At 37.2% G+C, this 23,592-nt stretch overlaps 4 protein-coding genes across 7 annotated transcripts; all 4 read left to right on the top strand.

Moving 5' to 3' along the window:
• Positions 1-28: 28 nt before the first annotated feature.
• LOC106428234 (aspartyl protease family protein 2) lies at positions 29-3,942 on the top strand. Its single transcript, XM_048761771.1, has one exon. The coding sequence runs from the start codon at positions 2,088-2,090 to the stop codon at positions 3,714-3,716; it is 1,629 nt and encodes a 542-aa protein (XP_048617728.1). The 5' UTR covers positions 29-2,087; the 3' UTR covers positions 3,717-3,942.
• Positions 3,943-4,740: 798 nt separating this feature from the next.
• LOC106428233 (tobamovirus multiplication protein 1) lies at positions 4,741-7,731 on the top strand. 2 transcript variants are annotated; one of them, XM_013868988.3, is made up of 13 exons: positions 4,741-4,989; positions 5,339-5,389; positions 5,483-5,516; positions 5,597-5,683; positions 5,760-5,811; positions 5,912-6,095; positions 6,164-6,259; positions 6,340-6,400; positions 6,551-6,615; positions 6,712-6,786; positions 6,881-6,956; positions 7,049-7,215; positions 7,367-7,731. In XM_013868988.3, exons 1-13 carry the CDS (start codon positions 4,867-4,869, stop codon positions 7,388-7,390), a joined length of 1,095 nt encoding a protein of 364 aa, XP_013724442.1. In that variant the 5' UTR covers positions 4,741-4,866; the 3' UTR covers positions 7,391-7,731. The 2 variants fall into 2 exon arrangements, with proteins under 2 accessions (XP_013724442.1, XP_022561006.1); XM_022705285.2 differs by having other exon boundaries at positions 4,748-4,989; positions 5,305-5,389.
• A 306-nt stretch (positions 7,732-8,037) lies between these two features.
• LOC106428221 (putative callose synthase 6) lies at positions 8,038-18,831 on the top strand. The gene is made up of 42 exons (XM_013868973.3): positions 8,038-8,392; positions 8,589-8,689; positions 8,778-8,890; positions 8,981-9,068; positions 9,138-9,248; positions 9,324-9,476; positions 9,566-9,655; positions 9,736-9,827; positions 9,927-10,050; positions 10,161-10,298; positions 10,383-10,459; positions 10,537-10,624; positions 10,782-10,904; positions 11,000-11,117; positions 11,215-11,546; positions 11,632-11,684; positions 11,788-11,848; positions 12,161-12,242; positions 12,316-12,365; positions 12,523-12,609; positions 12,719-12,817; positions 12,946-13,040; positions 13,148-13,229; positions 13,386-13,549; positions 13,637-13,760; positions 13,867-13,970; positions 14,057-14,168; positions 14,261-14,412; positions 14,511-14,620; positions 14,709-14,822; positions 14,915-14,983; positions 15,056-15,245; positions 15,323-15,434; positions 15,510-15,632; positions 15,707-15,825; positions 15,910-15,993; positions 16,475-16,587; positions 16,660-16,889; positions 16,966-17,763; positions 17,848-17,898; positions 17,994-18,179; positions 18,283-18,831. Exons 1-42 carry the CDS (start codon positions 8,179-8,181, stop codon positions 18,526-18,528), a joined length of 5,772 nt encoding a protein of 1,923 aa, XP_013724427.2. The 5' UTR covers positions 8,038-8,178; the 3' UTR covers positions 18,529-18,831.
• A 631-nt stretch (positions 18,832-19,462) lies between these two features.
• Positions 19,463-22,732, top strand: LOC106428224 (probable receptor-like protein kinase At2g42960). Of its 3 annotated transcripts, XM_048761772.1 has the most exons (9): positions 19,469-19,982; positions 20,111-20,160; positions 20,363-21,062; positions 21,136-21,240; positions 21,319-21,441; positions 21,532-21,702; positions 21,787-21,916; positions 21,993-22,202; positions 22,283-22,732. In XM_048761772.1, the coding sequence occupies exons 3-9, from the start codon at positions 20,392-20,394 to the stop codon at positions 22,409-22,411; spliced, it is 1,539 nt and encodes a 512-aa protein (XP_048617729.1). In that variant the 5' UTR covers positions 19,469-19,982; positions 20,111-20,160; positions 20,363-20,391; the 3' UTR covers positions 22,412-22,732. The 3 variants fall into 3 exon arrangements, 2 of the variants coding, with proteins under 2 accessions (XP_013724431.2, XP_048617729.1); XM_013868977.3 differs by lacking the exon at positions 20,111-20,160 and having other exon boundaries at positions 19,463-19,982; XR_002659445.2 differs by lacking the exon at positions 20,111-20,160 and having other exon boundaries at positions 19,474-19,982; positions 22,033-22,202.
• Positions 22,733-23,592: the final 860 nt, after the last annotated feature.

The raw sequence follows: 23,592 nt of genomic DNA on the forward strand, positions 1-23,592 counted from the left end.
AATCATAGAAAATCACCTCGGTACTAATTGTCTGTAGTTGCATAAACAAAAATGTTCAGTAAAGGCCCAAACACTAGTAGTAGCAGCTTTTACATTCTGAAGATATGTTATTGGGCTTTGTCTTAAGGGCCGAAAAACCCTAGTCCTATAAGAACCGTTCTGAAATCTTTAGGCGCGGTGGCGGCGATGCAGGTAGACGGGTTAGCGGCGGAGGGTGGAAGGGTTGAAAGGCTAGAAGCGGCAGAGAAGTATGTGGATAAGAAACAAATCGACCTGAGGGGAACATGATGTCCTTCCGTTATTTTATAGTTTTCAATCTGAATTTCAATTCCGCCGCTCGCTTTTTCTTGCTTCTACCACCGCTTTTCCCGTCGCTCTGATCTGCTACGCCGCCGACCTTGTGATGATCAGTTCTGAAGGTCCATAACCATAACAAGTTTCTTCTCAAAAGTTCAAAGGTACTACTTAGCTAAGGATTTCAATAGTTTTGTGTCTTTTTGGAATTCTTGGATTTATGAAATTAGTTGACTCTTTCACGAGTTTGACCTTTTCCTATTTTTATTTATTCATGCGTGTAATTTAAATAAAACATGCTTGGATTTCATACGAATTCAGAATGTTAGTATTTTATAAATTAATTTTCTGCAAGATATTTTCATGAGAAACAAATAATAATAAAAGTAGAATGTTTTTTTCGTCCAATGAAAACTTGATGAAAGTCAAAATCAAATTATTTTGTTCTGTTTTTTGTTATATTTGTTTGTATTGACTTGGAATAGTGTTTACAATGAAAAGTATCAAACTTTTCTCCGGTCAACTTCTATCTTCGTACGTTTCTTGCGATGCTAAATGTATTTTATGATGGTTATTAGATGTAAGTTGTGATCAGTGCTAATTAGCCGAATTAGAAAGCTAGTAACGTTTTTTTTTTTGTGTTGAGTGATTCTCTTACTCTATAATATTATCGTGATTATCATCTCAAACTTTGGCTTATGTTCATGATTTGTTTTGATACTAGGGTAATTTTTGTTTTCAATTTATTTTTGGTTCAGTAAATATATAAATTATTGTAAGTAGACATTTATTTGGTTGGTCAAAGTCAAAGAGCTTCAGAGAGAACGTAAAGGACTCGTCTCTTGCAGTCAAGTCGTTACCTACACAAAACTCGACTTAATTTAAAATTGATCTCTGATTGAATAGTATGGTTGTAAGTTATCACCGGTCAACTTTAACGTCTTTGATTGATACTATAATCAGTTTAAACCACACTTAAGAGTCCATAATGCGTTATTTGCTAACTATATTATAGTCTCACGAGGTCTATTTTATTTTAACATGCATCACAAAAAAGGTAGTAGATCAATAGTAGTTGATATGTAGCGACTAACGACTTTTTCTTCGCAAAAATAATCTAATTGTTTGGTTTGGCGGTCAAACTAGTATTTTTCAACAGATTTGTTACTAATATGAAATTTCAAAGCTCTACTTTTTGATTTTAGCATTTTTTATTAGTAGGTAAAGATTTTGAATGATGTACTAATATCCCCCAATCAAATTCTGTTTAGTGACGAATAAAATAGAATATAATTCTAGTGGGTTTAGGTGTTCTTTCTCAGACTATTTTATTATTATGATTTGAGTTTTGTATAGTATTACAAAAACAAGTTAGAGAGAAGATGTTTAAACAAAAAAAAACAATGAAAATGTTTATCTGTAAAACCATTACACAATCTCACTTCATTGCAATTGTTTTACTACCGTTCTTCATTCTCTTCCATGTTTGGTCTTAAGTATGAAACCGCGTGAAGAAGAAGAAGACTTTGGTCAACATTTATCAACTATTATTTTATTTTCAGTATCCTGACTTTCACCAGATCCTTACTGTTCTTTGCTCTTCCTCTCTCTAACTCTTAACTCATCCTCTCTTCTGTTCTTCTTCGGAATCAATTTCTCACAACCTATATCAAATCTCCCCAAAAGTTTCTATTTTTTTCAAAAAGAATACCACTTTTGCATCTGCACTTTTTTCTCTCTCACTTTCCTTTCACGGCCATTCCGAGCTTGTTCGTTGTCGGAGATTTCACTTAATGTTGTCCAAGCAAAGTTTCATTCTTTGTCTTGTTTTCTTCTCCATCACAGCCTTTTCCGGCGACTCCAGAGCCCTCGCCGGGAACAATGAGCAGAAGAAGAACATCTCCGGCTTTTCCGGGTTTGACTTCCCGAATCCGATGCGCTTCGGTTCTGTTTCTTCTTCCACAAGCGACGACTGCGGTTTCTCTTCCCCGGAGAAAGAACCCACCAAGGAAACGACCAGAGAAAACAAAAACAAGACGGTGAAGTTTCACTTAAAGCGCCGACAGGCAACGACCAAGCAAGAAACAGACAAGACAACAAAAACAAATCCAGTTCTTGAGCTCCAAATCAAAGATCTCACAAGGATCCAGATGCTTCACATAAGAGTCTTGGAGAAGAAGAACCAAAACACTGTCTCCAAACCTCACAAACAGAACAAGAAGAACAAGAAGAAGGAAGCTGTCACCTCTCCGGTGAAGGAGGAGAAGCCTCGTCAGCTCGTGGCTACACTAGAGTCCGGTATGTCTCTCGGTTCAGGAGAGTACTTCATGGACGTGTTGGTCGGTTCACCACCAAAACACTTCTCCTTGATCCTCGACACAGGAAGCGACCTAAACTGGATCCAATGCTTGCCTTGCTACGACTGCTTCCAACAAAACGGTGCGTTTTACGACCCAACAACTTCTACCTCTTTCAAGAACATAACTTGCAACGACCCAAGATGTAACCTAGTCTCTTCACCCGACCCTCCAAAGCCCTGCAAATCAGATAACCAACCGTGTCCTTATTACTACTGGTACGGAGACAGCTCCAACACTACCGGAGACTTCGCCGTCGAGACTTTCACCGTTAACCTCACCACCAACGGAGGGAGCTCGGAGCTGTACAACGTTGAGAACATGATGTTTGGTTGTGGTCATTGGAACAGAGGTCTCTTCCACGGTGCTGCAGGGTTGCTTGGTTTAGGAAGAGGGCCGCTTTCGTTCTCGTCTCAGCTTCAGTCTCTTTATGGACACTCCTTCTCTTACTGCCTTGTCGATAGAAACAGCGACGCAAACGTTAGCAGCAAGCTGATATTCGGTGAAGACAAGGACTTGCTAAGCCACCCGAATCTGAACTTCACTTCTTTCGTCGCTGCCAAAGAGAATCTCGTGGAAACATTCTACTACGTACAGATCAAGTCCATACTTGTCGCGGGGCACGTGACGAACATACCTGAAGAAACATGGAACATCTCATCAGACGGTGGTGGAGGAACCATCATTGATTCAGGTACAACGTTGAGTTACTTCGCTGAGCCTGCGTATGAACTCATCAAGAACAAGATTGCTGAGGAAGTGAAAGGGAAGTACCCTGTGTATAGAGACTTCCCTGTCTTAGACCCTTGTTTCAACGTCTCTGGTGTAGATAACGTTCAGCTTCCGGAGCTTGGGATTGAGTTTGCAGACGGTGCTGTTTGGAACTTCCCCACAGAGAACTCTTACATATGGTTGAATGAGGATTTGGTTTGCTTGGCGATTCTTGGAACTCCAAAGTCAGCGTTTTCCATTATTGGAAACTATCAGCAGCAGAACTTTCATGTACTGTATGATACCAAGAGGTCAAGACTCGGATTTGCACCTACAAAGTGTGCAGATGTATAAACCTTCTTGTCGATTTATGCAGATACAAGGTCCATTGAAGCAACTGTACACACAGAAAGTTAGCTACAAGGAGGAACAGATTCTTTTTCTCTTTAATATTTATTTCATTCTTTAGGATAATATTCCTTTTCTTTCAATAATATATTGCTGTAGAACAAAGTTCATATCTCTCTAATGTACTGATTCAACACTCAATTTCTGAATACAAGTGTGTTACTGTTGCTTGCTTGGTATGTGCATTATCACGAGCTCTATAGTCTAACATTTATGAGAAGACAAGAACCAGAGATGACCTCTACAATCACCAAAGGCCTGTGCTAGTCCTAATATGGAATAAGGACTCAAGTCGCTCAACTTTAGGATAAAGCTTTGGTTTAGTAGAAAAAGTATAAATTCTAATATATTATAGTAATGATCCGTTGAGTATGAAAGCACTAAAACTAGGATAAATCAGATTTTTTTTTTGTTGAAATTTTTCCAATATAACAGTATTTTAAAATTAAATTGAGAAATTTCCTATGATATTTTTTTTTAAGTTTTTGTCATAAAAATAGCTTTCAATGAAGAAAATTACCAAAATAAGTTTTATTAAAAGATAAAAATGTGTTTTTATTAAAGGTTAATTAATCGAGACTTAGGGTTTAAAGTTAAGGGGTGAGTTTTTGGGATATGATTTCAAATTAAAAAAAATAAAAAATAAATATTAAAATTTTTAAAATAAAAAATGGCTATTTTGGTCATTTTCTTTCTTGAGTGCTATTTTTGTGACAAAAACTTAAAAATGATTATTTGAGAGAATTGCCCTTTTAAATTTTCCTAAAACATAATCTTTATAAAATAAAATAAAAATTAGCTAATCCCTTTACAAATTAACAATTTTAAATTAGATGGATAAAGTAAGAGTCCAAATATAAATTGATTTCTTTTGAACAAAGTATAATTTATTTTTATTTTTATTTTTTGTCATCAAGTATAATTTATTTAAATTTCCGAAAATATAATGATATAGTATTAAAATAATAATATTTCAGACCAGACCCAACCCATCTCCTACAACCATCTGTCTGTCTCTCGGTGTTCTTTGATCCCCTCTCTCTCTCTCTCTACAAACCTGAAATCTCGGGTCTTTTGATCTCAAGGAGGATTCGCGATGACGATCACAAGAACGCTTTTCGAATCGAAGACGGACAAATGCTACGCTCCGAGCTTCGTCGCCGTCAATCTCTGTCTTGCTTTAATCGATGGCGCTCTCGCTCTCATCGCATTCCTTCAGGTTCTTATCTTCTTCTGATTCTATGTGAAGTTGGTTTCAAAGGTTTCGTCTTTTTGTTGAGGTTCAGTGAATTGGATTAGTCTTTAGAGCTGTGTCTGTTCTTGTGGCTGACCTTTTAAGTTTCAGGTCAATTCTTTGAATAAGAACTCACCGACCTGGAGTGTGTCTTTAGATTTGATTCAGGGAATCTGAATCCGATACGAATTATTTATAGAAAGTAGAAACCTTTACGAGTGTAATAGATTATTCATTGGTTCCTATGTAACGAAAAAGAGTCTTATTCTCTCTTGTTTTGTTGGTTTTGGGGCTTATAAGATTTATCTTGGCTGCCAACTTCTTACACTTTCAGTTAAGTCGGTTTCACAGGCGGGATAAACGAGTTGGATGGACACGCCAAAAGGTATAGTCTTGGCTCTACTTTATGTTATAATGATATAGTTCTTGTTACTTATCATTGTATGTATCTGACACATCCATCAATGGATATATGCAGGTGCTTCATCTTATGATTGGCTCCTCAAACACTGGTAAGCTCTCGGAACATTCCTCAGCAGAGATAATTTAAAGAGACTGTGAATAAGAAGAGCTCTACTCTGTCTGTTTGCAGGTTCTCTTGTTTATTTTGTGGCTGCGGTTATAGCAACTTGCACAAGGTGGCATCATTGGTCCAACCCATTCGGTTTTCTGCTTATGGGTAAAATTAATTATATTCTCTTGTTATGGTTTGTGTATGTTTAGTCCGTCCCTGATGTATCGCATTGTACTTGCAGCGTTTCCCAAGATTCTGTTTCTTGCAACCTTTCTCCTGCTTCTCTCTTTCTGGTACGTATATATTGTCAATGCTTTCTAAGTAAAACCTGCTCGTGTTATGTTATAGTACTTGTTTACAGATAAGACAGAGATACTTTTTTTAATATTATAGGGTAGATGTTTGCCATCAGGGAAATGGAGAGGAAGAGGATGACGATGATGAAGAAAGTAGCATCCAGCAAGTGTTTCTCGAGAAAAGCAAGAGTAAACCAGGTTCTTCCAGTGCAAGTGATCGCAGAAAGTGTTGCTCTTTCCATGGGATTCATGTTGGCACCCGACAGAAGTTTGTTGTCGCCGTATGTAATAGCTTTCTGTTAGCCAAACCATTTTTGTGATCCTTACAAGTATCTTATGTTTTTGCTAGGCGGTTGTTCTTGTGTTCATCTTAATGATATCATTTGCAATCCTTATCTGGATTGCTTCCGGAGATAATTCTGCTGATCCTTCATTATTGGCTGAGGTAATGTGCTACAGTCACTCGTTGCTATTCATAAATGTTCTTGGTCCTCTTATAAACTCACTTCTTGTCTAACCGTGTAGGTGTATGTAGATATTTTCGCTTCAATACTCCTAATCACTGGAGGAGGACTATGCTTCTATGGTGAGTGATTGCTTCATTCCTAATAGCTGTTGCACTTTTTTCGTGTAGCATTTCGAATATGTCAGTTATTAACAAGTTTTTATTGCCATAATATGACTATTGGGCTTTGATCTAGTAGCATAAATTCACAAACTCGTTTATGTTCTCTAGGTATGCGTCTGCTTTTTAACCTAAGGAAGGTCCGGTCTGAACAAGTTTCATCAGAGATGCGAAAGGTAACTAATGATTCTTATTGGCTTCCCAAGGTTTTGGTTCCTTGCAGATAGTCGTCTCATCCTTAACATTGAGAGTATATTTTCACCATCTATAAGGTATCCGGTTTAGCAGGCGTCTCAGTTGTATGTTTCTCCGTGAGCTCTTTAATCGCTCTTCTCACACACATTCCGGTAAGACATTATTACCAAAAGCATATCTGTAAACCTATAGATCTAACATTTGTCAATATGCTTTAACCAAAAAAAAGCAACTTGTGATCCTCAGCTCTTCTATCATTGGAACCCAAACAAGTTACACGGCATCAATGCTTTGGTTCTTCTGATCATATACTATTTCATAGGTAAAGTATTAACACCATTAAATCATCCTTTTTTGCCGTCTTTTAAGACCTCAAATGTAGTATTTATTGATAAGAACTTGGGTTTTTGACAGGTTCGACCTTACCATTGGCTTTCGTTTTATGGGTGTTGCGGGAGTTACCCCCTCAAAACATTGTGAGTAGACAAGAAGAACAAACAAGAATCACTTATGTCAACTACGATACTGTTCCAAGGCAGCCTCCTCAGCAGTGGACCTCCACAACCGTTTCAAAAAATCAGGTACACACTTCTCTTCATCATCTAAAATTACGAACATAACCAACACCAAACTTAGGGTAAAGTAAACAACCAACAAACACATTTATTAAATAAATATAGTTTTAGTTAGGGAGGTCAGTTCACATGTGTTTGGTTGGACACGGTGTTGCAGGTTTCTAAGGCAAGTCCAATATGAACCAAAAGAAACATCATAGCCATACCCTGAAGTGAAAATCATCTAATGTTCTTCTCTTGTTACCGAGAAAAAAAACCTCGTGGAGTTGCGTACTGGATCTATAGCCTGAATATGGTGTTGTGCTGGAGTGAAATTAAAGTTGAAACAAGCTCATTTTCTTCTCTCTATCTGCGTGGCCTTGGAAGACAAGAATGTGTTTATAAAAGATAGAATGGGAGGAATCTCTGTATATATGTTTCTTTGATTTCTTTATATTTTAGTTGCATGATGTGTGGAGAGGCTTGTGGATACACATATGTTCTTACTTCTTAGTAACTTATTGGAACAGTCTCATTGATCTGCTTTTTGGTTTACGTATAGCAATTTTCTTATAAAACGAAAAAAGAAAAAAATGACATTTTAATTTTGTTGTCATAAGTCATTCCTGTTTTGTCTTCCCTCCACTGTCACCTTCCTCGCTAAGCAAAAGAATTCAAGACAGCTTCTTATCAAACCTAACAAGTGAAAACAAAAAAAAGTAAAAGAAAAAGCGAGGGAAAAAGCTAAAAAAGCAGACACATATTTAAAATTAAACAATCTCTCGTAAGGAAACTCTTTTTTCTTTTCTTTATTGATCTCTTTTATCTTTGTGTTTTCTATAAAGTGATTACAAAAGGAGAGATCAATTATCATACTCTCTTCTTACTTTGTTTTCAGTGACATTGTTTGATTTGATTGACCAAGAGGTTTCTGAGTTTGAGTTGTTTGGAGAGGAGAGAGTCACAGATTGTTCTTACTCACGGTTGGCCATGGAAGCTAGTTCAAGCGGAACCGCAGAGTTGCCTCGCTCTCTGTCCAGAAGGGCTGCTCCTTCTCGTGCAACCACTATGATGATTGATAGACCAAACGAAGATGCAAGCGCCATGGATAGCGAGCTTGTTCCTTCTTCTCTCGCTTCTATTGCTCCTATTCTTCGTGTTGCTAATGAAATCGAGAAGGATAATCCTCGAGTTGCTTATCTCTGTGAGTCCACTCTTTGAAAAGATATGATGAGTCTTCGTGGTTATGTTTATGTTAATGTTTATTCTGTTTGTTACTATATATAACAAGAAGAGTTCTTGTTTTGCTTCAGCCAGTTTCTATATGAGTCACTCTTGAGAAGATATGATGAGTCCTCTTGGTTTGTTTCTGTGTAACACTATGTTTCATGTTATGTTAGGTCGCTTCCATGCGTTTGAGAAGGCTCATAGGATGGATGATACATCAAGTGGACGTGGTGTTCGCCAGTTTAAGACCTATCTTCTACATAGGCTAGAGAAGGTATATACATATATATACACATATACTTGCTTTATGTAATGGTTTCTCCACTAGCTTACACTAGTCTTATTTTATTTTTTTAATAAAGGAAGAAGAGGAAACAAAGCCTCAGCTTGCAAAAAGCGATCCTAGAGAGATTCAGGCATACTACCAAAACTTCTATGAGAAGTATATCAAAGAAGGAGAAACATCAAGAAAACCGTGAGTGCAGGCAAAATATTTATAAGCTGAACTTGGTTATATTATATTAACCCCTGGTCTTACGTTCTTGGTCTTTTTTCTTTACTGTAGAGAAGAGATGGCAAGGCTTTATCAAATCGCTTCCGTGTTGTATGATGTTCTGAAGACTGTTGTACCTTCTCCTAAAGTGGATTATGAGGTAATGATACTTTGGCTAGATACCTCTGTGTGAAGCCTCATTTTCTTATGCAATTGTTTCATTGTTTAGACACGTAGATATGCGGAAGAAGTTGAAAGGAAGAGGGATAGATATGAACACTACAACATTCTTCCTTTGTATGCTGTAGGGACTAAACCAGCTATTGTGGAACTTCCTGAGGTGCGTCTTGTTTGTATACATAGACTCGATTAGTAATGTACACTTGGTCATGTTATATGTACTCTGACAAAATAGGTCAAGGCTGCATTCAGTGCGGTTCGTAACGTGCGCAACCTTCCTAAACGAAGAGTTCATTTGCCATCTAATGCACCTGATGAAATGCGCAAGGCTAGAAGTAGACGTTTCAATGACATACTTGAATGGCTTGCTTCTGAGTTTGGGTTTCAGGTAATGTGTTTATTTTGTATAACTCATATATATTGTTGTTATGATGATTTGCTAGCTCATGTAGTGTTTTCATATGGTGATTATAATAGAGAGGGAGTGTGGCGAATCAGAGGGAGCACATCATATTGCTTCTTGCTAATGCTGATATTAGAAACAGAACTGATGAAGAATATGATGGGGTGAGATCATTGTTGTAGGGTGTGTTAACACATCTTCTTGTTACCCTTTATGGTTAGTAATGCGGGAAGTTTTCTTGCAGTTGAAATCAAGCACAGTCACCGAGTTGATGGACAAAACGTTTAAAAACTATTACTCATGGTGTAAATATTTGCACCGTGAGCCTAATCTCAAGTATGTGATCAAGATTATGTGACAAGTTCCAATATATTTTATATGATCTTAATTGGTCACACTATCTGATGTTGGATGCTTCAACTTGGTTCTCTAAAGGTTTCCACCAGACTGTGATGAACAACAGCTGCAGCTTATCTATATTTCTCTGTACCTTTTAATATGGGGTGAAGCCTCAAATGTTAGATTCATGCCTGAGTGTATCTGCTATATTTTTCACCATGTAAGTTTTCTGATTTAGATATGCATATGTTAGATAGCTTTCTTCAGATTCTGGATGGTTTAAAATGCTTTTTTTTCTTCTTCTTTGTTTTCTTTGCTATTGTTCTTAAGATGGCAAATGATGTCTATGGGATTCTGTTTAGCAATGTTGAAGCTGTAAGTGGTGAGGCATATGAAACAGGAGAAATAATTGATGAAGAAACATTTCTGAGAAATGTTATAACTCCTATCTATCAAGTCATACGCAATGTAAGTATATCAATGCCACTCATGTTGTTAGGAACTAGACATTGTCTTTTGAACTTTAAAAGTGATTGTACTTACCTTGAGAAGGAAGCAAGAAGGAACAAGGGGGGCACAGGAAGCCATTCACAATGGAGAAACTATGATGATCTGAATGAATACTTTTGGTGAGTTGCTTAATTATTATCTAGACATGCCTAGTTGATGTGGTTTCTCACTGTCAGCTTCCTTTGTTTATTTGAAGGTCTAGAAAATGCTTCAAGATAGGATGGCCTCTGGACCCTAATGCAGATTTTTTCCAAAACTCTGATGAGTCAACTCCACAGAACGAGGTATCTCATTTTTGTTCTTAAGCTGTGTGATTTTTCTTCACGTGTTTTTTTTGATATATTGATGTAGACACAGCTACATATAGTTACCCTATGGCTCAAGATAGAAAGCACAAAGATACTACAGAAACATAATCGTTGTAGGTCTAATGTATTGCAGAGGCTGAATCAAGTCACTTACGGGAAGAGAAAGCCTAAGACCAACTTTGTTGAAGTCCGCACATTCTGGAACCTCTTCAGAGATTTTGATCGAATGTGGATATTCTTTGTCATGGCTTTTCAGGTCATACTTAGTTTTTATATGTAAAAGAGTCGATATTTGTCTGGAAACAAACAAACTGTTTTTCAAATGATCAGACTTGTTCTTGTCTTTTGTAGGCTATGGTAATAGTAGGATGGAATGGTTCTGGATCTCTGGGTGAAATTTTTGACAAGGATATCTTCAAGAAAGTGTTAACCATCTTCATTACTTCAGCATATCTGACTCTTTTACAAGGTTGTGATGATTCCCATAGTAGTTTCTTGTATCCCAATTAAGAGTTTTTCTTATTTGATGTTCTAATGGAGTTCCTTGTCCTTTTTGCATTGTATAGCTGCATTGGATATCATCCTTACTTTCAATGCCTGGAAGAATTTCAAATTGTCTCAGATACTGCGTTACCTTCTGAAACTGGCTGTAGCAGCTATGTGGGCGGTGTTGCTCCCAATTGCTTACTCAAAGTCTGTCCAACGCCCAAGTGGAGTTGTGAAGTTCTTCAGCACTTGGACTGGAGATTGGAAGGACAAGTCTTTTTATAACTATGCAGTTTCATTCTACGTGTTACCAAACATACTATCTGCGTTCTTGTTCCTCATTCCACCGTTCAGGAGAGTCATGGAGTGTTCAGACATGAGAATTATCAAGCTTATCATGTGGTGGTCTCAGGCAAGTCTTAAATTCATCTTGTGATTCTTAAGAATACAGTTTTTTTTTTTGTATTTTGTCATCTTTGTTTCTTTATGATTTGTAGCCAAAACTATACGTTGGAAGAGGTATGCATGAGGACATGCTCTCTCTTTTCAAGTGAGTGATCACAACATTTTTTGCTATCATTATCTAACTTCATAAAGGTTTTTGAACTCTTTTACTAGCATGTTCTCATGTAGCCTAACTTATTTATGCTCAGGTATACCTCCTTCTGGATTATGCTACTGATCAGCAAGCTTTCTTTCAACTATTATGTGGAGGTCTGGATTTTGCCTTTGTCTTACTCTCTTCAACCTATATTTACTCTAGATACATATGAGAGCTATCAATTCATCTCTGCTATGTGAGCTTTTTCTATATAAAAGTTTGGTTTCATTTCTTGATATCTATGTCTAGCAACTCTTTAGGCCAGACATTACACACACACACACACATATATATTCTATTTGGTTATACAGTTCTTAGATGATGGTCTCTTTCTACTTCAATATGTCCTCCTTTCACATTGTACCCTTCCTACAGTGATATTTTTTAAAGCATTGATGAGTACTATTATTATATCTTGCAAACAGATACTACCTCTTATTAAACCAACAAAGATGATAATGAATTTGCACATCCGTAACTACCAGTGGCATGAGTTTTTCCCACATGGTAAGTTTTCATGTTATCCTCTTTTTCTTGTAGCAATGTCGCTTGGTTTGACTAACTCATGATTTTTATATAGCAAATAACAATGTTGGAGTGGTTATTGCTGTATGGGCTCCAATTGTACTGGTAAGTAGAGATTAACAGAGCTCCCAAGACACAAACAAATGTTGTTATATATGTATATATAGCTAACATATATATATATATATATATATATATATATATATATATATTTGAAACACTTATATAGCTTACTTATTTACATGTGTTATATTCTGAGTAGGTTTACCTGATGGATGCTCAAATATGGTACGCTATTTTTTCCACACTGTTTGGAGGCATACATGGGGCCTTCAGTCATTTGGGAGAAGTAAGTGATCATGTCTTTTGTGCAATCTAGTGTACCCTTGAAGGAACTTTAGTTACTTGTTTTGATTCTATTACTATATCTACTTCTTGTCACGTTTGGTATTTCATAGATACGGACTCTTGGGATGTTGCGGTCTAGATTTGAGTCAATACCAATTGCCTTCAGCCGCACCCTCATGCCAACAGAAGATGCAAACAGAAAACATGCGGTATTAAGTTTCTTAAAATATAGTTTACTGTACTTACATATAAGTACTTTTATACTTGTAAGAAGGTGGATCACATCTATATATGTTTTTCTTGTCTGTCATTGATCAATGGTCTATGTAAAATATAGGATGACTATGGGGACCAGAAAAAAATCACGAACTTCTCCCAAGTGTGGAACGAGTTCATAATCTCTATGAGACGTGAGGATAAGATTAGTGACAGGTTAAGACTCTATTCTTTAGAGCAAACACTCTTTTCACTGTATTGTTTTTGTTCAGTATATCAAGAAGGCAAGTCATGTAACGTTTCCTGTTCATGTTGTAACTCAGAGATAGAGACTTGCTGCTCGTACCGTCTTCTTCTGGTGATGTATCTGTCATCCAATGGCCACCTTTCTTGCTTGCTAGTAAGGTAAGAAATCATCGGTCTTGGTGGAAGACTAATTGTTTTCACTTTAGTAGCAAACAAGGATTCACTGATCAAAAATACATGAGTTATCAACTCTTTTTTTAAGATGCATAAGTGATTATTTCAGTTAGGATCATTCATATCTCTTCAACTATGTAGATTCCCATTGCTGTGAAAATGGCAAAAGATTTCAAGGGAAAAGAGGATGCTGAACTATTTAGAAAGGTTACAAGTGATAACTACATGCATTATGCTGTTACTGAGAGCTATGAAACATTGAAGAAGATCATCTCCGCTCTACTTGAAGATAACGCGGATAGAAGGTAAAACCAAACCGGTTTCACCCTAATCATCTTATGCAATCTTGTGCCCTACCTTCATGACTTCACATGTTTACCTCTTTGAATCAGGGTGATGAATCAAGTATTTTCAGAAGTGGACATGAGCATACAGAAGCAGAGATTCATATATGATTTCAGGATGAGTGGATTAACACTCCTTAGTGATAAGTTGGAGAAGTTTCTAAGCATCTTGGTACTGTTTAGAATATGTAGTTCACTCATTCACTACATTTTAGACCTTTACACATGTAACTAATGCATGCTTTGGAACTGTTCTCATGTTTATGTTCTGTAAACAGTTAAGTGACTATGAAGACGAGGGGACTTACAAGTCTCAGTTAATTAATGTCTTCCAGGATGTTATTGAAATCATCACTCAAGATCTCTTGGTTAATGGTCATGAGTAAGTATATCATCAGATAGATAGAAATATGCATTGTGACATCAGAAGTATAGTGTATGACGTCCTCTTGTTTGGTCTTGTTGTAGAATTGTTGAAAAGGCTCGTATTCATTCTCCTGACATCAAGAATGAAAAAAAGGAACAGAGGTTTGAGAAGATTAATATTCATCTCATACAGGACAAACGTTGGAGGGAGAAGGTAACATTCAATGAGCATACTAATAATCATCATGTGAATGTTTTTTGGTGTAACAGCAACATCTAACATGATACCTGACTGCTTCTTTGTAGGTTGTTCGGCTTCATTTGCTCTTGTCTGTCAAAGAATCTGCAATAAATGTTCCTCAAAACTTGGAAGCTCGTCGCCGTATCACATTCTTTGCTAATTCTCTTTTCATGAATATGCCTAATGCTCCAAGAATACGAGATATGCTCTCGTTCAGGTGAACTACAAATCTGTTATGGACTGTCTTTTTAAAAGGTGTTATATTTTTTCTTTATTTATCTGAATTATACACATTTTTTTTTTGTTCATGTTCAGTGTTTTAACTCCTTACTATAAAGAAGATGTTCTATATTCAGAGGAAGAGCTTAACAAGGAGAATGAAGATGGGATCTCAATACTGTTTTACCTACAAAAGATTTATCCTGGTACATCAGTTCTTGATTCTTGACAAAACCAGCAATGTTTATTTTTACACAAATTCAAGTTTTACTGAGTTGATCTTACATGAAATAGATGAGTGGACCAACTTTTTGGATCGGCTAAATGATCCTAAGCTTCTTGAGAAAGACAAGTCAGAGTTCCTTAGAGAGTGGGTATCTTACAGAGGTCAAACACTAGCTAGAACAGGTACAAAGGATCAAAATGTAAATCATATTGTTCTTGTATTACTTTGACTATATGCATATATTAATCTTTGTCTCTTTGATCACTTTTGCCAGTTAGGGGTATGATGTACTATAGGCAGGCTCTGGAGCTTCAATGCTACCAGGAAGTTGCAGGGGAAAACGGTTTGTGGTTTACTAATTTAGAAGCAAAACATGAGATTCTTCAACTTACTATTTTTTTGTTACTTCTTGCAGCCAAGTTCAGTCTACATCAGGCCATGGCATCCAATGATGAGCATCAGAAGGCTTTCCTGGAACGTGCTAAAGCTCTTGCAGATCTCAAGTTCACTTATGTTGTCTCTTGTCAGGTTTATGGGAACCAGAAAAAGTCTGGTGATATACACAACAGGAGCTGCTACACAAACATTCTGCAGCTCATGCTGAAGTATGATGAGTTTAGTTACATTTCAATGAAAGTTATCGCTTGATCTTTGTTCTCTAACCATGTCAATTTTTTTCTAGATATCCATCATTACGGGTTGCTTATGTTGATGAGAGGGAAGAGACAGCAGATGCTAAATCTCCTAAGGTCTTTTACTCTGTTCTTCTCAAAGGAGGTGCTAAGTTTGATGAGGTACAAGAAACTTGCATCGTATAAGAAACTATAGAGTATACATATGCCATTCTTCTTAACGTGTTCCATCTTTAGGAAATCTACCGTATCAAGCTTCCTGGTCCACCAGCTGAAATTGGCGAAGGAAAGCCTGAGAATCAAAACCATGCCATCATATTCACACGTGGTGAAGCGCTGCAAACTATAGATATGAATCAAGTATGTAACTCTTCTTCATTCTCAATAACAGTAGATTTAAGTATTGTATCCTCATGTTTAGTGTCTCTATGCAGGACAACTATTTTGAAGAAGCTTTCAAACTAAGAAATGTGTTGGAGGAGTTTAAAAAGGAGCGTGTTGGTAGACGCAAGCCAACCATTTTGGGTCTCAGAGAACATATATTTACCGGAAGGTACACCCGCCTTGCAAGATATATCAGTTTGTAAAACATGCCTAATCCTGTTGTATTCTTATGTTTCTCCCTTTCTTGGTATAGTGTTTCTTCATTAGCTTGGTTCATGTCCAATCAAGAGAGTAGCTTCGTGACTATTGGCCAAAGAATCTTGGCAAATCCTCTGAGGTATGTTCGTTTATGACACAATGGTTAAATCAAGAATGAGTGGAGTCTCATTCAGAGAAAGAACTATGCTTGCATTTTAAGATTTCAGCTTGGGTTCGGGTCGGTTTTCTATTTTTTATGTAACCCGAAACGGAATCAGATTACCATATAATTCAGATTTGATTAGGGCTTAAACATAAAAACCGACAAAAACCAAGAACCCGAGTTAAATCAAAAAAAAAATTCAGGTATTTGTATTCTTTTTAATAATAATTTTTGTTTATAAATTATATTTTAGTTATATAGTTAGTATATTGGGTATCTATTCGGTTTTTTGTTCTTTGATTTTTGTTTTCTTGTTTAGAGAAATAGGAACCATTGGGGTTTTTGTAAGTTTCGGTTCGGTTTTGGTTTTGGCTTATTCGGTTCGGATTTTTGGTTTCTGATAATATTCCCAAGACTATCTTTCATGATTAACTCATTGTTCCTTTTATCGGTGCAGGGTCCGTTTCCATTATGGCCATCCTGACATATTCGACAGAATCTTTCACATAACAAGAGGTGGTGTGAGCAAGGCTTCTAAAGTGATAAACTTGAGTGAAGATATCTTTGGAGGTAACATGCATCTTTGTTCTCTAAATGTTTTAATCATTAAGCTATAGATGCTGATTTTATCAATGCATGTAGGGTTCAACTCAACTTTACGTGGTGGATACGTTACACATCATGAGTACATTCAAGTTGGAAAGGGACGAGATGTGGGGTTGAACCCTATCTCCATTTTTGAAGCTAAAGTAGCAAATGGGAATGGTGAGCAAACACTAAGTCGTGATGTTTACCGTTTAGGGCATAGGTTCGACTTTTACAGGATGCTCTCATTCTATTTCACGACCATTGGATTCTACTTCAGTAGCATGGTATGCTCCCACAAGTTAATATCTTTCTTCCTCCTCAAGTAAACCTTTTAGGTCTAAGTTTTGTGTTTGTTTTCAGCTCACGGTGATCACGGTTTATGCATTCTTGTATGGACGTATGTACATGGTTATGAGTGGAGCAGAGAAAGAGATCTTAAGGCTCGCAACTCCGAATCAGCTAGCTGCTCTTGAGCAAGCTCTGGCTACACAGTCAATATTTCAGCTAGGGTTCTTGATGGTTTTGCCTATGGTAATGGAGATTGGTCTGGAGGAAGGTTTCCGCTCGGCTATTGTCGATTTCTTCATAATGCAGCTGCAACTAGCTTCCGTGTTCTTCACGTTCCAGCTTGGGACAAAGTCACATTACTACGGGAGAACAATCTTACACGGCGGGTCCAAATACAGACCAACGGGACGTGGCTTTGTTGTCTTCCACGCCAAGTTTGCTGAGAACTACAGGTTATACTCGAGAAGTCACTTTGTGAAGGGACTAGAGCTGCTTCTGTTGCTGATAGTTTATCAAGTCTATGGCCACTCATACCGGAGTTCAAACCTTTATCTGTACATAACAGTCTCCATGTGGTTCATGGTTGGCTCTTGGTTGTTTGCGCCGTTCATATTCAATCCTTCAGGGTTTGAGTGGCAAAAGACGGTTGATGATTGGACTGATTGGAAACGATGGTTGGATGATCGTGGTGGTATAGGTATCCCAGTTGATAAAAGCTGGGAATCTTGGTGGAGTGTAGAGCAAGAATATCTCAAACATACTAATATTAGAGGGAGGATCTTGGAGATCACACTTGCTCTTCGCTTCTTCATTTATCAGTATGGGATTGTTTACCAGCTCAATATCTCTCAGAACAGCAAAAGCTTTTTGGTAATAAAAGAGTTCATGATCATTTGTCTTTTGCATCTTTCAGTTTGGTCAATGATCTAATAATCTCATCCTCTTTTGTTATAGGTTTATGGACTCTCTTGGGTGGTTTTGCTCACATCATTACTTGTTCTTAAGGTTTCAAATATCCTTCCTTGTTTAGTTAACTATATGATGTAGTCATTAATCTCAATGCTTATGCTTAACTTAACTCACTCTACTTTGATCCTCAGATGGTATCTATGGGAAGAAGAAAATTTGGAACAGATTTTCAGCTAATGTTCAGGATTCTTAAGGCACTTCTCTTCCTAGGATTCTTGTCAGTCATGACAGTGTTGTTTGTTGTGTGTGAACTCACTCTCACTGATCTCTCTGCTTCCATTCTTGCTTTTCTTCCAACTGGTTGGGCCATTCTTCTGGTAAATGATTCATCAAACCCCTAGTTCAGATATTATAATACCAACACTTATAAGCGTCATGTTCTTGGTTATAATAACTGTTGTTTTTATTTATTTATCTAAGATTGGGCAAGTACTGAGGTCACCTATCAAAGCTTTGGGGATTTGGGACTCGGTGAAGGAGCTGGGAAGAGCTTATGAGAAGATAATGGGACTTGTCATCTTTGCACCAATAGCTGTTCTGTCTTGGTTCCCTATTGTTTCTGAGTTCCAAGCTCGTCTTCTTTTCAACCAAGCTTTTAGCAGAGGCCTTCAGATCTCTATGATCCTCGCTGGTCGGAAAGACAAAGCAGCTTCTTCCTACAAGTAGCTCAAAAACATACGGTGTTACTGTCTATGTTTTTCTCAACAAAACGGTGTCGTTTATGATAGTTCAATAGCTGTCTATAATAGGGTTTCGTTGGACTTGGACACCTCACTCTCATCACCATCATTCATGTGTTGTCCTTATCACCATGATTTTGACATATTTTCTTTAATAATATAGCAATATTGATTTCTTCTGGTCTTCATTAGTTTTTTTTTACAATAATTGCGGTGTAAAGCCTTATGAAAAAACAGTGAATTGAACCTTACATTCTTGAATGCACATCATGAAAACTCGTTAATTCTTTCCGACTTGTGTTTTGGATGATTGATTATAATATTATATATTTCTAGTTATTTCAAGATACACCAATTGAATGTGCTTGTGACATATGATGAAACTTCAATTTTCTTTATCATTTGGCTTTTTCTTGCATGTGACAAACACTTTATTGTATAAGAGATAAAAACAAAATACTAATAATGTGAATGCATACTCGGATTAAATGGGATCGGAGGATACATAGATAAGCAATTCTATATAAAAAAATTCATAAAGCATAGAATGTGGTTATAGAGTTTGTTTTCTTCATTTTTAAACTTTTTCACTGGAGTCATAAGTTCATAAAATCAGACCTAAACGTATTAAATTTTAGACTCTTTTTTTTTAGTGTTTTAGACTTTTAGTACACTAAATTTCTAACATTCACTATATAAAAAGTATACAAAAATCAATTGTTTTGAAATTTGAAGTTAAACAAGAAATCATTCAATTTAAGGATCTAAAATTCCAAAGCCTGAACAAATGTTTTTTTATTCTATTCAATTATGGGTTTCTCCTTTTTATTTATTTTATTACCATTTATAAAAATATTTTTAATAAACAAATTTTGTTCATTCAGTTATAAATGATCACAGTTGTCAAAGATCATTTTCTTTGCTTTCCCTTCACACTGCTCTCTCTATCTCTCTCTATCTCTCTTTTCTTTTTCTTGTTTTGTTTCTTCAAATTGCAAAAGCAAAAATCAAAGCTTTCTTTCCAGCTTTAAGAAGAGACTCACCAACAATCTCTCTCACCCAACTTCTTTTTTAACCCTCTCACTAAATCCTACTAATCTACAAACCCTATCTCTCATTTCACTCCTTACATTCATCCTATGTATCTTATATATACTCAATAAAGTTTCTATCTTTCTTCTAATTTAGCTAAATCGAGTTTTTACTTTCTGGGTTTATTTGAGTGGACTCAAAAGCTCAAAGCTTAAGAGAAACGCCAATTCCAATTTCATCATCAGCCCTATTGCTAATCTGCGCCATCTTCTTTACTTCAAGTTTTCTTCTTTGGGCTTGCTTCAAAATCAAAGAAAGGCGCAACCTTTATCCTTTTTCTCCGTTTTCTTCCGCTCTAAGCAGATGATTACTCGAAAGGGCAAGAGGGTTTAGACGCTACATTGTAAGGTAAAAGAAAAAGATTCCCTTTTGGGTTTGATTCCTCTGCATAATGTATCTTGCTTCAATCGTAAGTGATTCTTTTCTCCATATGTTTGAAATTTAATGCATATAAACTGTTTGTTGATATGCCGCAGTTAATTGCCTGAAATTGCGTGTGCACTTTGAAGTGTTTATACAGACTTTCGTGAGTCAGCAACAGCTTTACTTGCCATTATTAGATTCTTTCAATTGTTCATGAATCTTAGCTTTCAGACTACGTTGGAAAGAAACAAAAGAAGTTACTTCTCGTTTGCTTGTACGAGTTGTGATAGTTAGAGATGTCTTTATGAGTCTTCTTGATGTATGCAGATGTTTTAAATTAGGTGTGCCCTTTTCTTGTTTTGCAGGTGGGAGTTTGTGAGAAAAGGGACCAAAGATGTCATCTGAGAATCCTTTGAGCGCTGAGATGTCCAAGAAGATCTCTGTGTTTGGTTTGACGGATGTGAAACTGTGGGTGTTGGTTTGTTTGATAGTTGGCACATTCCTAGCTTTGGTTCTATGTATCTTATCTATATGGATTGCATCCCGGCGAAAATCACGGAGACCATCTCACAAGATGTTACCTTTCAGTCAAATACCAGGCATGGCGAAAGATATCAGGGTTGATGATAGAGTTGGGTTTCAAAACCACAATGATAATTTATCTATTACAGTTGCTGATAAACCGAGTGATAGAAACTCAGGGAAGATGATGTCTTACTTGGGGAGAACCAAGTCTAGTGATAATGATAGTGTAAGCCAGAGTAGCTCTGTGCATCATCATGAGAGAGCTTGTAGTTCTCACTCCGGCGAAGAAGGAAGCTTTGGAGCCGCTTGGAGACAAGCTTCCCTTTCGCAGGGAGGGCTTGTAACAGCATCTCCTTTGGTTGGTTTGCCGGAAATATCTCATCTTGGTTGGGGACACTGGTTTACTCTTAGGGATCTTCAGCTAGCCACCAATCGTTTTGCTGCTGAGAATGTGATCGGTGAGGGTGGTTATGGAGTAGTTTATAAAGGTAGACTCATCAACGGTAATGTTGTTGCTGTAAAGAAGCTTCTGAACAACCTGTAAGTTTTTAACCCTGTGAACTTTGTCCTTGTTACTCTCTTAGTAACCCTTTCACAATCTTTTTGTCTCTAGGGGACAGGCTGAGAAGGAGTTCCGGGTTGAAGTTGAGGCTATTGGTCATGTACGGCACAAGAATCTTGTAAGGCTTCTAGGATATTGCATTGAGGGTGTTCATAGGTGATTCTCACTTGTCTCATCAGTAATCTCACGTAGAAACTAGTCCCATGAATTGACTTCTGTTTGGGTGTAATGCAGGATGCTTGTTTATGAGTATGTGAATAGTGGTAACTTAGAACAATGGCTACATGGAGACATGGGGAAACATAGCACTCTCACTTGGGAGGCACGCATGAAGATCCTTATCGGTACTGCACAAGCGTAAGTTGTTAAAAATATTGATTATTGTAGGACCTTTGAGTTGATATTTAAATAAAATTTTGACATTTGCTCTAATGTTACAATCCACAGGCTTGCATATTTGCATGAAGCAATAGAACCGAAAGTAATCCACAGAGACATAAAAGCAAGCAATATCCTGATTGATAATGACTTCAATGCAAAGCTTTCAGATTTTGGGTTAGCCAAGCTCTTAGACTCGGGTGAGAGTCACATCAATACCAGAGTGATGGGCACATTTGGGTAAGCCTTACAATCCTTACCCTTCTTTGGCATTGAATGGTTTGTTGTCTTCGCGTTATGAAAGGTCATGTGTATGTTGTTCAGGTATGTAGCACCTGAATATGCTAACACAGGTCTGTTAAACGAGAAGAGTGATGTCTATAGCTTTGGTGTCCTGCTTCTGGAAGCTATAACTGGAAGAGATCCAGTTGACTATGAACGTCCTGTTAATGAGGTAGACTAATAAAAAAAAATCATTTTTTTGGAATCTTGACTAGGTGCTGAAACATATATATGTTCTCGTTGGCTAGGTGAATCTTGTTGAATGGCTAAAGATGATGGTTGGTACAGGAAGAGCTGAAGAAGTTGTTGATCAGAGGATTGAGCCTAAACCGGCTACACGTGCACTGAAACGTGGACTTCTTGTTGCACTGAGATGTGTAGATCCCGAGTCAGAGAAACGACCCAAGATGAGCCAGGTTGTGCGGATGCTTGAATCAGATGACAACCCTTTTCGTGAGGTATGTATTAGATGGGAAACATTGATACTTTATTAGTGTGATTATTTGATGGTTGTCCAATACCAACGAAATCTTTGCAGGAGCGGAGGAATAGAAAGAGTAGAACAGCGAGTATGGAGATAGTCGAGGCCACAGAGGAATCAGCTGAGTCTAGCAAACGGCCTGGTCACTCACAGAGCCACGCTACAAAACCTGAGAAGACTCATTAAAAGGAAACCTGATGGCACATGAGTTTCTTCGTGGTTGTGGAGAAACAAAACAGAAGGGCTGTTTCAAACATCGGGCGAGTAACTGATGATGCAATCTAATCTAAGGAAGCCAAATATATTTTTGATGATAGAGAAGCCTTTTTGCCTCTCTCGAACTTTGTGATCTTTGGTTCTTCTTAAACTCGGAGTCTGGCTGTTAGGATGTTAAACCTTTAGCCATAGCAGATTTGTTGTTGTACTATGAATCGAATCTATTTGTCATCCTCCCTCTCTCTCTCTCTCTCCCTGCGAGTGAGATGTGTATATAATCAAGTTGCGATATAACTTATAGAACATTCACATCGGAAAAAGGTACCAAATACTGCAGAGAAAACAAGAACTTGAATGGGAATCAGTACCAGGGCTGCTGAAAAGTTGTCCAAATCTAGAAACTCTCGTATGAAACAAATCCTTCAAAGTATCTTATAGCGAAGACACAATTGTTAAGCCTATATATAAAACATTTCCTCTTCTGCTTCAGGGACTCAACCACAAAGCTATGAACAGATGTGGAGACGTGTGTTTATGCAGATCTTGCGAGTAGAAAGACGTTCCTAGTTGCCTGTCATGTTCAAGTCGTGTGAAGATGCTAAAGATATATATATCAATGATGACAACATCGAGAACCGTGTAGAGCACATCAAGCACTTTTTAGAGACAATGCTAAATCCTGAATTAACTCTCTCTTTTTTTGTGTGCAATGATTCACCTTTTGAACAAGATGTGAAAGTGTCAACCCAGCTTCAAATGCTTACTAGAGTAGCTTCACCAAAGTGCAGTGTTATGTTTCGCCCTAAATATCTAGAGGACAAGCAGACTAAGCGACGGTTTAAGACCACCACCAAATTTTTACGGTTTTTCAGGGGGACCAATTTTCTTTCAAATGATAGGATAAAGATTAGGAAGTTTTGTGATTACAACCATGATTTAATCACAAACCAAGACCAATAAAACAATACAGCAAATCTTCATCAAAGTCCACTACCTACCACTTGATTTTTAAGGGGACAGTGATGAGTTGCTTAATTATTGAGCACAGGGACGACTCTACTGTTAAATTATTACATCAAAATACATTAATCTTAGTGAATTAATATCTGATTCATGAGCCGTGGGTAAAGTAAGTCAATGTGGCTATAGCT

This window comes from Brassica napus, chromosome C6 (genome assembly GCF_020379485.1).
Source record: "Brassica napus cultivar Da-Ae chromosome C6, Da-Ae, whole genome shotgun sequence".
NCBI lineage: Eukaryota > Viridiplantae > Streptophyta > Magnoliopsida > Brassicales > Brassicaceae > Brassica > Brassica napus.